Here is a 13,650-nt window from a genome sequence, read left to right as displayed (position 1 = left end):
TCCAGCTGCCACCTTTTGCACAGGGGAAGACTCCTGCTCCGATCTCCAGGAAAGCAAGGTCGAGTGGGCAGTATCCCGACTCCCAGGCAGGAACAGAAAGGCAGGGGACGGGGGCTTGGTCCAACCTTTTCTGGCCTCTTGAAGGGCCCAAAGTTTGTGGTGGAGGTGTTAGGACTTTCTGCTGGATTCGTTAAGATCCTGAGAGGGTGTGGAAAGAGGAGGAAGGGAGGGAGGGAGGAGGAGCCTCAGGGGCGGTCTCTGCACCTAGACGTTCCTGACCTACGGGGACTGGAGTGTCTCCGTGGAGAAGTGGATGCCGCATGGGGCTCCTGCCTCCCCCGGGATCCTAGCTACAGGGAGCCTCCGGGGACTCTGGGCCTGAGGAGCTGGGAGGCATCCCACGAGAGGATCATCATGGCGTGTAAGAAGTGGTGCTCCAGCCGTCAGACCAAGTGGGCCCTCGTCGGCAGTGCCAGTGTGGTTCTGGTTTTCGCCTTGGGGATGGTCCTGAGCTTCGTGCTGCAGCAACGCACCCGGCCAGGTAGGGGCCTCCCTGTCGTGCCACCTGCTTGGCTTCCCCGTCGCCCACTCTGACAGCCTCCTCTCCCATCCCACGTCCCCCACTGAGACTCTGTCCCCAGCAGAAGGCCCCATCAACTTTCCCCTCCTCCTCCACCAGGCTCCGGTTGCCCACCCGGCCCAGAACCTCCCTCCTGGGCCCCTGAATGGGCCTTCTCGTTTGAAGATGATGTGGGCATCTCAGACTCAGAAGACAGAGCTCACTTCGTATTCCCCCCATGTCCATTTCCCCTTCCCTTCCCGCGGAAACTGGGGGGCAGCCTCCACTCCCGCTTCTGCCTCGTGTCTGTAGCCACAGCACCTGGCTTCTACCCTGCGCCCCCTCTACCCTCCCTGCCCACCGGGCACCCCGGCCTCCGGGGTCCTTGACCCCTGCCTCGGCTTGCCTGCAGACGGCCTCTGTCTGCAGCCTGCTCTCTCCAGCCAGCGCTCACTCTGTAGCCCGTGAGATCTTGCTAAATACAAACCCCCTCGCTGCCCTCAGCACACAGCCAACCCCTTTGCTGGCGTTCATGGCCGTTCACAACCTGATCACAAAGCCCCTTTCCAATGCTGCCCACACCATGTCCCCCGCAAGCCAGTGGTTATTCCTCTAGGTGACCACCCTCTTTCCTCGGGCCCAGCCTTTGCTTATACTGCTCTCTCTGTCAGGAACAACCCAGTCCCCCTTTCCTATCCCATTTGCACCCATCCTCAAGGCCCCCTTAAAATTTCCCTCCTCTGTGAACATCCTGACTGCCTAGGCTGGTTTGGGATCTCCTTGTGCACAGGAGCCCACACATTTCTCTCGCGCACAGCGTTGATGGCCCCGAGACCCCCTGTCTCGCTGTCAGATGGAGAGCTGGACACACCCTGGGAGCCCAGGGAGGGTCAGTGGGATGAACGGACAGGGGTCTCGGGCAGAGGCGAGAACCGATGCTAACGGACCCCTTGGGCTTCATGCCAGGCTGTGAGCAGGAGGCAGCCTGCCGCCCGGACGCAGACATGCTGGACTACCTTCAGAGCCTCGGCCAGATCAGCCAACGAGATGGCCTGCTGGTCACCTGGTACCACGCTGCCAACAGCCAGAAGGAGATGGGGGCTGCCCTAAGCAGTAAGTCTGGCTGCCAGGTCTGGGGCAGGCCAGGGCCGGGGTGGAGGAGGTGGGGGAGAGCAGAGGTGGGGAGGAGACAGCACCACCTACGAGGCGGCATTGTGGTGAGAACCAGATGCGTGATTCCAAAGTCATCGTGTCCTGCCCTCCGTCCCAGCTGCCCCCTCCACCACCTGCCAGCTGACAGCTGTCCCTGCCTAGCCTGTGGAAGTCAGAAGATATGTGAGTTTGAGGCCCAGTGCTATCAAAAAGAAGCTGTGAAAACCTGAGCGAATTGTGTGATGCCCCTGAGTCTCCAGTTCAGGCTGATTATGGCAACCAGTCAGCGGCCCTGGGGTAGCAGACAAGCGATCCGACCCCACTATAGCAGGACTTTGGCCAAGAAGAAAGTCAATGACTCCAACCAGGCAGTGCCCAATAGCAAGCAGCAGGGAGAGGTACCCCTTAGCATAGCTTCGGGGGTCCGGAGAGAACCCCAGGCCCAGTTTTCTCCCGGAGGGTCCTGCCAGAGCCCCGGAGTAGGCTTCTAGGAGAAGGGTGGTGCCACAGCTGGGGTGGGGACCGAGTGGGACCCAGGGGCAAGGTTAGGCTGGTGAAATCATCTTGGACATGACTTCCATGTGGAGAGGAGGGGCCAGAGCCAAGATCTGGGAGGCGGACGGAACCAGGTTCAAGTCTTACCTTGGCCCCCTGCTGGCCGAGTGATTTGGGACAGGTGACGTCACCTGTCCCGCAGTTCACTTTTTCCCTCTGCAGAATACGGATTGGTAGAGTTTCCGTCTCATTTGTCATCCGAACCAGGGCACTTCCGATAGCGAAAGAAGTCATTACCGAAAATTATGCGGAGACAACATGGGGCACAGCCTGGGTGGCACAGCCAGTTAAGCGTCTGACTCTTGATCTCAGCTCAGGTCCCGATTTCACGGTTTGTGAGTCTGAGCCCCACATCAGGCTCTGCACTCATGGCACGGAGCCGCTTGGGGTTCCGTCTCTCCTTCTCTCTGCCTCTCCCCCCACTTGTGCACACACACACTCTCTCTCTCTCTCTCTCAAAATAAATAATAAAAATAAGCAAGAACGAGAAAGGCAATTGTGCGGAGACACCAGAAATACATCCGACTATCTCAGGCAAAGGGGGAGGTACGGTCACTCTAGTTCCGTGAGCTCCTCGTGAATAATGATTAACACTCGGTGAATGCCTAACCAAGGCTATCTCCATTAAATAATAATTCTTGTGAGTGAGGAAAAGGAGGCCCAGAGAAGTCCAGTAACCGCCAGAGTTAACAGACTGCAAACAGGAGCGCTGGGACCAGCAGGCCGCAATCTGGGTCCAGAGCCTGCCCGCTCGGCCGGGGTGCTGTCCTGCCTGGCTGTGCTGTGTAGAGCCTCCTGGCACGCGGGGTGGAATGGGGGGAGGCCTCGGGAGCTTCCTGTCCCCTCAGGAGACAGCCCTCCCTCCCTCCTCACTTGTCCCTTCCTCATACCCCGCCCGAACACGGCGGCCCCCCCAGATTCAGCATCTCGAGGGCAAGACAAGACAGAAGGCTGTTTTGAGGAAGAAGCTGGGCCTAGGTGGCAATCCCAAGGAGGCAGGTTAGGTCCAGAATGTACTTTCTGCCGGTCTTCAGTCCAATTCACTGAGTGTGCGGCTGGGCCCTCGCTCTGGGTCGATCTCCAGGGGAAGGTTGAGAAATGAGTAAGATGTGACCTTGTCTCCAACGGGCTCACAGCGCCTTAAGGGAGGCAGCATCAGAAGGTCACCAGGGCTCAGAGATGGCTTTTGATGCACCCTGCCTCCCCGAGACTGGCACCGGCCCCCACTGGATAGGGAAGGAGACAGCTACGCATCCATTCTCATGAGCTACCCTCTTACCTGCACCCCCACCCGGTTCTGGCCTGGCTTCTCTGGGCCTCACCGGGGCCCAAGCCTTTTGGACCCCTCTCTCTGCGTCTTTTTTAAAAAAAAATTTTAATGCTTATTTTTGAGAGAGAGACAGAGCGTGCGCGGGGGAGGGGCAGAGAGAGAGGAAGACACAGGATCTGAAGCAGGCTCCAGGCCCTGAGCGGTCAGCACGGAGCCCGACGCGGGGCTCACAAACCACAAGATCATGACCTGGGCTGAAGTAGGACATTTAACCGACTGAGCCACCCAGGCGCCCCCCTGCCCCGCCCCCCTCTCTGCATCTTAACCAAAAGTTAAGATGAGAAAGAAATTGGTGCTCATCAAAATGAAGGCCGCCTTCATAACGCCCTTTACAGTGTAACAACGTGCTTTAACACCTATGTCCTATTTTCATGGCCTGGGGAGGCTCATCCCCACCTTGCCAACAGGGAGCCCCACACTCTAGAAGTAGGATCTATAACAGGATGAAATGCGATGATGTGAAATGCCCAGCTGGCTGCCAGGGACAGCCTGGCACTCACCTTCCTTCCCCTCCTGGAAATCCAGGCACCTAGATTCTAGAGAAATCTGCAAAAATCCTGACTCTGGCCAAGCTGTTTCTTTAACCTTTCTGGACCTGGGTTTGTCGATCTTGACTTTTCCATCATTAATTCACTCCGTTGTTCATCATTCAACAACCATTTGTGAAGCTCTTTGTTGTTGTTGTTTTTTGGTTTTTTGTTTTTTTTGGTTTTTTTTTTTTTTTTGAGGCCTGATACCAACTAGGCACCAGAAATTCAAGTGATGTTCAATTCAGACCTGGACCCTGCTCCGTGGTGCCTACAATCAGGAAGGTTGATGCTAAGTGAGCAATTACATGGGGCCAAGCACTCAAAAAAGTAGCACAGAAGCAGGTGACTAAGTCAGACTGGGCATGGGGTTCAGGCACGGCCTCCCTGAGGAAGCGATATTTTAAGCCAACACTAACACATGAGCAGAAGGTGGCCTAGTAAAGCTGCAGAGGAAAGAGTGTTGCCAAGGCAACAACCATGAGCAAGAGCCCAGAGATGGGAGCACACAACAAATTCGAGCCTTAGCACTACTCAAAGTGTGGTCCATGGACCAAGGGCATGGGCATGGCTAGGGAGCTGGTTAGATATGCAGTATCTCAGTCCCACCCCTGATCCCACTGCTCGGAACTTGAATTTTTTTTTATATATTTTTTAAATGTTTATTTCTTTAGTCTGAGAGACAGAGAGCACACGCACAGAGGAGGGGCAGAGAGAGAATCTCAAGCAGGCTCCACGCTGTCAGTGAAGAGCCCCATGTGGGGCTCGATCTCACATACTACGGGACCCTGATCTGAGCTGAAATCAAGAGTCAGATGCCTAACGGACCGAGCCACCCAGGCTCCCCCAGAACTTGAATTTTAAGAGTGCCTGCGTGATTTGTGTGCACGTTAATGTTGCAGAAGCTGGAGGGGCTGGAACCTAGAGATCAGGGAGAGGGGACTCAAGGTGAGCTTGGAAATTTTGTCAGGGCCTAAGCCTGGCCATGCAGGACCACAAGGGCTATGGTAAGGAGTTTGGATTTGATCCTAAGGGCAACGGGTGGGGCTGTTGTTTGGTTGTTTTTTATAGGAAGTGACGTGATCAGGTACGTACACGTTTAGAACACTCACTCTGGTTGCTGTGTGTAGAGAATGCACTTCAAGGGGAACCAGGCTAGAGGTGAGAGGTCAGGAGGTTGTGAGTGCAAACCAGGAGAAAGGGCTCCTGCTGATGCCAAGTGTCTGTTATGCTGCAGAGCTGAACGTGACCCCTCCCTCCCTCCACTGCACACCCCAAATGCCGAGTGACCCTGGTAGGGTCTTCCGGGTCTGCTTCCGTTGGGAAGGCCTTAACTCTCTCCTAGGTTGAACTCTGGAGGACAGGGTTTTAAAAATTGAAATTGACGGGGCGCCTGGGTGGCGTAGTCGGTTAAGCGTCCGACTTCAGCCAGGTCACGATCTCGCGGTCCGTGAGTTCGAGCCCTGCGTCGGGCTCTGGGCTGACAGCTCAGAGCCTGGAGCCTGTTTCGAATTCTGTGTCTCCCTCTCTCTCTGCCCCTCCCCTGTTCATGCTCTGTCTCTCTCTGTCCCAAAAATAAATAAATGTTGAAAAAAAAATTAAAAATAAATAAATAAATAAATAAATAAAAATTGAAATTGAAAACTGAAAAGAACAATGCTCCGTGCTGTTAAGGGTGCAAGGAGATGGGCAAGCTTACGTACCTCAGGTGGGAATATGAATCAGAACAACTTTTCTAGACGGTGATGTGATAATACAGACTTAGTTTTTTTTAATGTTGACTTATTTACTTTTTTAATTTTTTTGTAATGTTTTTATTTTTGAGACAGAGCATGAGCATGAGCAGGGGAGGGGCAGAGAGAGGGGGAGACACAGAATCCGAAGCAGGCTCCAGGCTCTGAGCTGTCAGCACGGAGCCCGACGCGGGGCTCGAACTCACGGACTGTGAGATCATGACCTGAGCTGAAGTCGGACGCTTAACTGACTGAGCCACCCAGGTGCCCCTACTTATGTACCTTCTGAGAGACAGAGAGAGAGAGCATGAGTAGGGGAGGGGCAGAGAGAGAGAGGGAGAGAGAAAATCCCAAGCAGGCTCCTCACCAACAGCATAGAGCCCGATGCGGGGTTCAATGCCACAAACCACGAGATCATGACCTGAGCCAAAATCAAAAGTTGGATGCTTAACCAACTGAGCCACCCAGGCACCCCAATAATTTACACTTTAAAAATGACCCTTCATGGCCCTACCTCAAGTTCCACCAGTAGGGATTAGAAATAATTCAAAAGTCAGGATAAAAATAGGCATCGTTTGTTAGTAGCAAAAAATTAGAAACTACCAAAATGTCTCAGGAATAAGAGGTGGTTAACTAAATCGTGGTGAGCACCCACAACCAGAGTTTTTGTAGCCACTTTCCTTTTTTAATAAGACATAGAAGGTTGTGAAGATGCCATAATACTGAAAGAAAAAGATCAAAAATTACAAATGTAGTGTGGTCTCAATTGTATAAAAACCATATGTAGGCAAAAATGGAAGAAAATACATCCGAACGTGAACTATGATGGAAATGTGCATGAAGTTTTTCTTCCTGCTTTTCTGTATTTTCCAAATGTTCTTTGATAAATGCATGAGGCTTTGGTGATGGGAAAAAAAATTTTTTTTTAAGGAACTGATCGAGTTGTGCCTCTTGCCCAGGCAACGCCATGGTCCTGGAGGCAGACGTCACCATAGAAGGACTCAACACGGTCAATGAGACAGGAGTCCCCGTCATGGCGCACCCCCCAGCCATCTACAGCGACAACACCCTGCAGCAGTGGCTGGAGGCTGTGCTGGCTTCTTCACAGAAGGGTGAGGACTCTCTCAGCCCCTCCCCAGCTCCCCAGCTCTCGGGTCCTCCCCTGGCTCCTTGTCTGAGCTTGCCGGCCCTAGTGGCCCAGAGAATTCCAGGTGAGGTGGGGGGTGGCAAAGTGCCAAACACGTTCAGGTTGTTCCCTCCTGAATCCTCCAAATTGGGTATAGCCTGTTCAGAGCCCAACTCTGCCCTTCCCTCCCAGGTCCCTTTGCCAATTGCCATCTGAATCTAGGCATCAAGGCATCCCCCTCCCCCCTCCCCCCACGTCCTTCACCCCTTCGCCACATGCCGTCCCCAAACTCAGCCGCTCTAGTCTTCCCTCCACCGCAGCCACCAGGCACATCTGAGTGAGATTTCCAAAATGCCCATTTTGTCATGCCACTCCCCTCTTTAGCCCTGCATGGCTCCCCACTGTCCTCGGGCAAAGCGTCATCTCGTTGGCCTGGCTTTCCACACCCCTCTCCCAGTTCCCAGCCTCACCCCTGCAGTTCTCTTCATCGCCGGCCTGAGTGGACAGGCCTGCGTTCACAGGGGCCCTTCATCTACCTTGATTGCCCTCCTCTACTCAAACACCCCTCCCTGCAGGCTAAGTGACTCCCCGCACAGGCTCAGGTGGCTCAGGACCCTCCAAGCCTGCCCTTTCCAAGAACCATGGTCTCTTTTCATCAGATGCTTGACAACCCGTACACCAGCCCAAGTCCAAGCCTCTGTTTCCTCCCCTCTCCCCCAGGGGCGGGGGCAGAAGCTCATTCCCCGGAGGCAGGTCCTTCCTCTGGGTTAGCTCTGCCTGTTTGAAAGCCCTCTTTTCACCCAGCTGGAATCTGGTGCCTGGCTTCTCTCCTCCTCCCGCTCCCAGCCCCAAACACACACACACACACACACACACACACACACACACACACACACCATACCTGCTCTTGCTGCTCCAGGAAGTCAAGTCTGCCGGTTCCTTCTGCCCTGAGCGAGAGAGGCCATTTTCCCAAGTTCTTGGCCCCCTCCCCACAGGCATCAAACTGGATTTCAAGAGCCTCAAGGCTGTGGGCCCCTCCCTGGCCCTCCTGCGGCGGCTCACAGAGGACGGGAGAGTCCGAAGACCTGTGTGGATCAATGCCGACATCCTGAGGGGCCCCAATGTGCCCATCTCAATCGAGGTCAATGCCACACAGTGAGTGTTCACCTCTCTGCCCCAGCTGCATCCAGCCCGCTTCCTTCAACATCTATCTGGCACAGAAAGTGCTCAGGGCACATTTACTGAGTTTACCTCCAGACACACCCTGTCATCTGACCTCTGAGCCTTTGCACGTGCTGTTCTCTCTGCCTTTTCCCCCATTCCCTGATGAAGCTAGGCCCTGTCATGACCTCCTCCAAAAACGACCCTGACATCCCAGGCTGCTGAGAACCTTCCTCCACACTTCCCTCCTAACACAGCCCCGATTTCATTGGGCTGTCACTAGCGATGACAGGTTTATAGCCCCTACTACACTGCAGACTCCTGGAGGGCAGACAGGGCCCAGTCCTTTCTGTATCCCCAGTGACCAAGGCAGGGCTTGGCCTGCTAGAAAAAAGTCTAAAAGTGCTAACTCCTTCCCCAGCCCCCCTGAAATCCCGGCACTGCCACCAGCACCAGCTGCATAGTGCTCCACAGTTTATAGTGAAGGGCCACACAAAAGAAGAGAGTGTGTCCAATTTGACCTTTACATAGCAACATCAAGTTAGGAGTATCTCCCCCCATTTTGCAGAAGAGAAAGCTGACCAGTAATCAAGACTCAATTTGTTGAATGTTTATTATGTGCCCAGCCCCTGTTTCAAAAGGCACTTGAGTTATCAAGAGAATGAGGTAGGTGCTATTATTTTCATTTTATTAACAGAAGAACAATCTCGTTGAAGTTACACGACTGGCCTAACTCTAATGATTGCAAAGCAAAGATTCAAAGCCAGGCCTTTCTGATTCTAACATCCATCTGCCCATCTGTCCAGCCAGCCAGCCAGCCAGCCAGCCAACAATCCATCCATCCAGTGTTTATTGTGATTCTCAAACTGAGATGCATTTGGAAAGCAGCAGTTGGGACAATGCAGTCAGTGGCCCCAAGATAAATATGGCTCATCTTCTTGGAGTGTCGATTTCACTCACTAGTTTAGGGAGGAGAGGGTCATGTTATTTCTCTATTAAAATTTCTATCAGGGCAAAGTTTAAATGAAATTGAAAAATAAAATCTGAAGCTTCAGAGACTTACAGCTGGCAGAGTCCAAATTCCCACATCTGGGGGCCCTGGCTTGTCTCCCCGGTCCAGATGGGGACGCTTCAGAGGCCCTGCCGTCCCAAAAGGGACGCCATCTTTGAGAATCAAAGAGGTTGAGTGAGCTGCCCAAGGTTACAGAGTCAGGACCTGAACCTGGAACCTAGAACCCCTGACTCCAAAGTCCGTGCCTTATTTATAGGACCTAAATAAGTCACTTATGTTCTTCAGGACTCTGCTTCTGTCCTTATATTCTATATTCACCGGGTCTTGTCACTTCCTAGCACGGTGACGGGATCCCAGAAGATGGGGAAGGGGACGGCAAGGCTCTCAAAGACCAGTGTCTCTGATTTCTCTGCAGGTTTCTGGCCTTGGTCCAGGAGAACTATCCTGAGGCCACCCTGTCTCCGGGTTGGACCACCCTCTATGTGCCCCTGTTCCCGAACAGAACATACACCAGAGCCATGGTGGCAAAGATGCAGGGACTGGTGGGAGCACTGCCACAGAAGGTCACCTTCCCCGTGCGGGCTGTCATGGTGCGGGCTGCCTGGCCCCACTTCAGCTGGCTGCTGGGCCAATCTCAGAGGTGAAAACTCCCAGGCCCCTGCCTCAGCCCCTGACCCACCAAACCCACGCCCAGGCATTGATGCCTCCAGACACTTAAACACATTTGTCTAATACCCGCTGGTGCTCACATCTTCTACTACGGCCCTGGTTTTGCTTGTATACCTCTGGTGACAGGCTGCTCACTACCATTTGAGGCAGCCAGTCCACTGGTGGATAACATCTACCTAATGAAAAGTCTTCTGCCCATGGGAGCCAGCTGTGCCCTGCACAGCCTGCACCTGCAGCTTCTGCCCAGGATGGTCCTTCAGGAATTGAGGGACCCCCCCCCATCTGCACTCCTGCAGTCCGCTCCTAGCTGCCCAGCCCCACCTTCCTCAGCCACTTCCCACAGGAGTCTCAAGGCTGTCTCCTTCCCCCTCCACACCTAACTTCTCCCCCATGGCCCTGTATCCACCCCTTTCTGTCCTTGTCCCTTCCCTAAGACAGGACCAGAAATAGACATTCCCAGTGAGGAGGCAGGGCGGGCCATCCCCTCCGTCCTTCTCAGTCTCTGCTTTTGCTCTCCATTCGTGAAGCCCTGTGGCTCCTTCTGCCCCTGAGGAGGAGGTAGTTCTCAGGGAGAAGGGGCTGGTGGGAAGCTGGAGGCCAGACGCTCTATTCCTGCCTAGCTAGGGTCCAGTTCTGAGCACAGGAGTGGGGTTGAGGACCTTGCTGGGCCGAGGCAGGTGCTGAGCTGGCTCTCTGGGCCCCAGGTACAGCCTGACGCTGTGGCAGGGCGCCTCGGACCCCGTGTCAGTGGACGATCTCCTCTATGTCCGAGACAACAGTGCCTCTCACCAAGTCTACTATGACCTCTTCGAGCCTGTCCTGTCGCAGTTCAAGCAGCTGGCCGGTAGGGAAGGGTGTGGGTGGGCGGGAAGGGGCGGGGGGGGGGGGGGTGGGCCTGGATTCTGCACAGAGCAGCATTTGGTGGACACTGGAGCAGAGCTGGAGGGGCGAGGCATCGGAAGAGGAAAATTCTGGGTCTAACGGGGTCAAGGAATCCTTTCAAGCACCTATCGTGTGCCAGACCTCGGTATGGTATGCTGGGCAAACCTCATCTCCAGGAAGCTGTGATTCTGTTTTACGGATAGGGAAACTGAGGTCCAGAGCAGTTAAGTAATCTACACAGTCATTTGCTTGTACATAGCACAGCTTAGACTGGAACCCAGCAAATTCCAAACCCCATGTACTTTTCCCTTACAGCATAGTTCCTCAGAGACTGCCCCCTCCCCTCACTGTACCCACTAATCAGTGGCCCGGATGCTACCTGTTCCCTTGTCCAGACCCCTCATTCCCTTGACCCTGAACCTAGGAGAGCCTGCAGTTAAGCCATCCCAAAGGGAACCCATCGGGTTCTCAACATTCCTGCACAGGCGCCATCTAGGGGAGGGGAGGGGGAATTCCAGCTTGGGGCTCCATCAGGTTCCCACCCCAGCAACTCTGCTCGTTGGCTGTGGGACCTTGGGTAAGTCTCTTATAATCTCCAGTGGACTCCACTGGAGCAAGCAAGCCTGGCGGGTTGCTGTGAGGCTTAGAATGCGCATAGACACAGTGCACAGAAGGCACTCCGTGAATGGTGGCCGCTTCACCTTGGCAATTTGGGGTCCCACAGCGAATGCCACGCGGAAGCGAATTTACTACACGGGAGGCAGCCTGATCCCTCTTCTCCAGCCCCCCGGGGGAGACGGTCTGAGCGTGGAGTGGCTGGTTCCTGACATCCAGGGCAACGGGAGAACAGCAATGGTTAGCCTCCCAGGTAAGGTCTGCCTTTAGCCCTTGTGCTCCCAGATAAACTGTGGGGGGTTCCTGTGCTTGGGGTAGGAACCTAGGGTCTCTGTTACCGTGGCAACAGGCTGGATGCCACGGTGGGGGAGTACAGGGCTATCAAGAGCACGGGACTCCTAGCCTTCAGTGCCCTTGAGCCCTGACCTATATCTGCTGCAGGAGAGGCAGGCACAGGCCCCAGGGCTCAAAGACCAAGAGCTGAGCTAGCAGCTGATCACGTCATCCTTATGAGCCCCGGGCACATTTATAAAGCAACCCTTCCACCCGGAGCCTTGACCAATCAACAGACCTCAGCAGATGGGGCACCAGCTTCTCCTTTACCACCCCTTTCACAAGGGCCTCTGACACCCCACCCTAACCCCAACTCCTGACACCGTTGTCTGCACTGCCTCTTCCAGACAGAGAAGGCATGATCCTGCTGAACGTTAGCCTCCAGGAGCCTGCGGCCAAGGAGCCGGTGCCCATTGTACGTGCCCCGGGAGGCCCCGCCCTGACACTGGAGTCCTGCCTGCTGCAGCTCGCTGGGCGTCCTGGACACTGGGGTGTCCATCTGCACGTAGAGCCCTCAGCCCTCCGGCCAGCCCTGGCCATGCTGGCCCATCTCTCCACACTCGGCCACCTGCCTTGGCCTGTGTGGATCGGGGCCACAGTCTCCCATGGCAGTTTTGCAGTCCCTGGCCACCTGGACGGCCAGGAGTTGCTTACGGCTGTGGCTGAGATCTTCCCCCATGTGACAGTGGCACCGGGTTGGCCCGTGGAGGCGCTGGGCAGCGGCTACAGGGAACAGCTGCTTGAAGATATGCTGGAGCTGTGCCGGGCTCTCTGGCAGCCTGTGTCCTTCCAGCTGCACGCAGGACTGCTGGGCCAGAACACGGCTGGAGTCGTGGCCAGGCTGCTGGCCGCCTCCCCCAGGGCCACTGTCACGGTGGAGCACAGCCCTTTGGGGGGCAACTATGCATCCGTGCGGGCAGCGCTGCTGGCGGCCAGGGCTATGGACAAGACCCGAATCTACTACAGGCTGCCCCGGAGCTACCGTGAAGACTTGCTGGCGGACGTTGGCAGGAACTGAGCGCCCAGTGGTGCTGGGCAGGTGGACCCCTGGGTGAAGGCTTCCCCCAGGGCGGGGAGGGGGCGGGGAGGAATAAATGCCCCTGCCTTCCTCAATGCACTGCACGTGTGTCCCGTCCCTGGGGACCGGATGGAGTGGGCGTGGGCAGGAGGTGGCCACTGAGGGTTGCCTAGAGGGTCTGGAGGCTGGGGGCCAGATCGCTCCGGTTGTCCAAGAGGAACTGCTCACAAGCCTTGACGGTGGTGTAGAACTCAGAAGAGAGACCAGCCACGTTGGTGGTCACGTAGTTGAGAAAGCCCGGGGTAGCCTGGTTGTAGTAGGACACCTGCAGGACAGGAAGCCACACTCAGGGAGGCTGGGCGGGGGGCCGGGGGGGAGCCAGGTGGGCATGAGGCGGGCAGGGAAGGCAGAAAACACAAGCCAGCACCCCTGGGCCACAGAAGGTGACACACTGTGACTTCCTCCAGCAGGCTTCCCTGACCTCTGTTCTGGGGACTGACAAACAGGACACTGTCATCATGTGCCTCCTCTGGCAGATGAAGGAGGTTCCGGAGGACAGGGACTGGGTGTCCAGAGCCCAGCGTGGATAAACGGTGATACTCCAGGGTCGTAGAAACAAGTTAGAAATAAGCCCAGGGATCGTGCTGAGATGCTCCTCAGGTTAAGGGTGTTAAGTTAGCGAACACCAGCCTAGTCCCTGCCGGGGTGAGTCTTGGGGTCCTAAGGCAGCGGTGCCTCAAGGATGGGGAGCTGCAGTACCCCCGCCCTCGCTCGCTCTCAGCCTCCTCCCCCGCATTTTCAATTAGCACTGGCTGCCCTGCTGAGTTTTACGGGCCCTGAGAGCCGTATAAAGCCTTTCCAGACGAGAGAGGTATATAAGTAAATAAATAATGAGCTGAATTTTAGATCAGAACCCAGGCCTCTGCCCTCAGCATCCAGAGCTTTCTCCGAGACCCTGGAGTCTTGTCTCTGCACAGA

The 13,650-nt window shown here is 55.3% G+C and overlaps 2 protein-coding genes and 1 long non-coding RNA gene across 8 annotated transcripts in view; 1 reads left to right on the top strand and 2 right to left on the bottom strand.

The window, feature by feature from the left end:
- Positions 1–264: 264 nt before the first annotated feature.
- FAM151A (family with sequence similarity 151 member A) lies at positions 265–12,771 on the top strand. Its single transcript, XM_040470357.1, has 8 exons — positions 265–541; positions 1,526–1,672; positions 6,816–6,968; positions 7,978–8,137; positions 9,571–9,795; positions 10,529–10,668; positions 11,431–11,574; positions 12,002–12,771. The coding sequence occupies exons 1-8, from the start codon at positions 415–417 to the stop codon at positions 12,670–12,672; spliced, it is 1,767 nt and encodes a 588-aa protein (XP_040326291.1). The 5' UTR covers positions 265–414; the 3' UTR covers positions 12,673–12,771.
- LOC121027175 (uncharacterized) lies at positions 8,739–11,538 on the bottom strand. The gene is made up of 2 exons (XR_005788586.1): positions 9,207–11,538; positions 8,739–9,102 (listed from the first exon to the last, which is right to left on the bottom strand). It is a non-coding gene; the product is annotated as an uncharacterized LOC121027175 (long non-coding RNA).
- ACOT11 (acyl-CoA thioesterase 11) overlaps positions 12,657–13,650 on the bottom strand; it is a 64,442-nt gene continuing 63,448 nt past the window's right edge. For all 6 annotated transcript variants that reach the window (XM_040470353.1, XM_040470354.1, XM_040470356.1 and 3 more), the window contains one exon: positions 12,657–12,997. In XM_040470353.1, coding sequence (XP_040326287.1) covers positions 12,842–12,997 — 156 coding nt within the window. In that variant the 3' untranslated portion in view covers positions 12,657–12,841. The remainder of the gene's footprint in view (positions 12,998–13,650) is intronic.

The sequence above is a fragment of the Herpailurus yagouaroundi genome, unplaced genomic scaffold, assembly GCF_014898765.1.
Source record: "Herpailurus yagouaroundi ecotype Mexico unplaced genomic scaffold, PumYag 77, whole genome shotgun sequence".
In the NCBI taxonomy this organism is placed as follows: domain Eukaryota; kingdom Metazoa; phylum Chordata; class Mammalia; order Carnivora; family Felidae; genus Herpailurus; species Herpailurus yagouaroundi.
The sequence above is the reverse complement of the archived record's forward strand: the minus strand, read 5'-3'. Positions and strand labels throughout refer to the sequence as shown.

What these genes read in the sequence shown, in the direction of transcription:
- FAM151A (XM_040470357.1), top strand. Translation starts at nt 415, where the DNA reads ATGGCGTGTAAGAAGTGGTGCTCCAGCCGTCAGACCAAGTGGGCCCTC. An exon ending in ATCGAGGTCAATGCCACACA is followed by an intron (nt 8,138 to 9,570) that starts GTGAGTGTTCAC and finishes ATTTCTCTGCAG; the next exon opens with GTTTCTGGCCTTGGTCCAGG. An exon ending in AGCAATGGTTAGCCTCCCAG is followed by an intron (nt 11,575 to 12,001) that starts GTAAGGTCTGCC and finishes TGCCTCTTCCAG; the next exon opens with ACAGAGAAGGCATGATCCTG.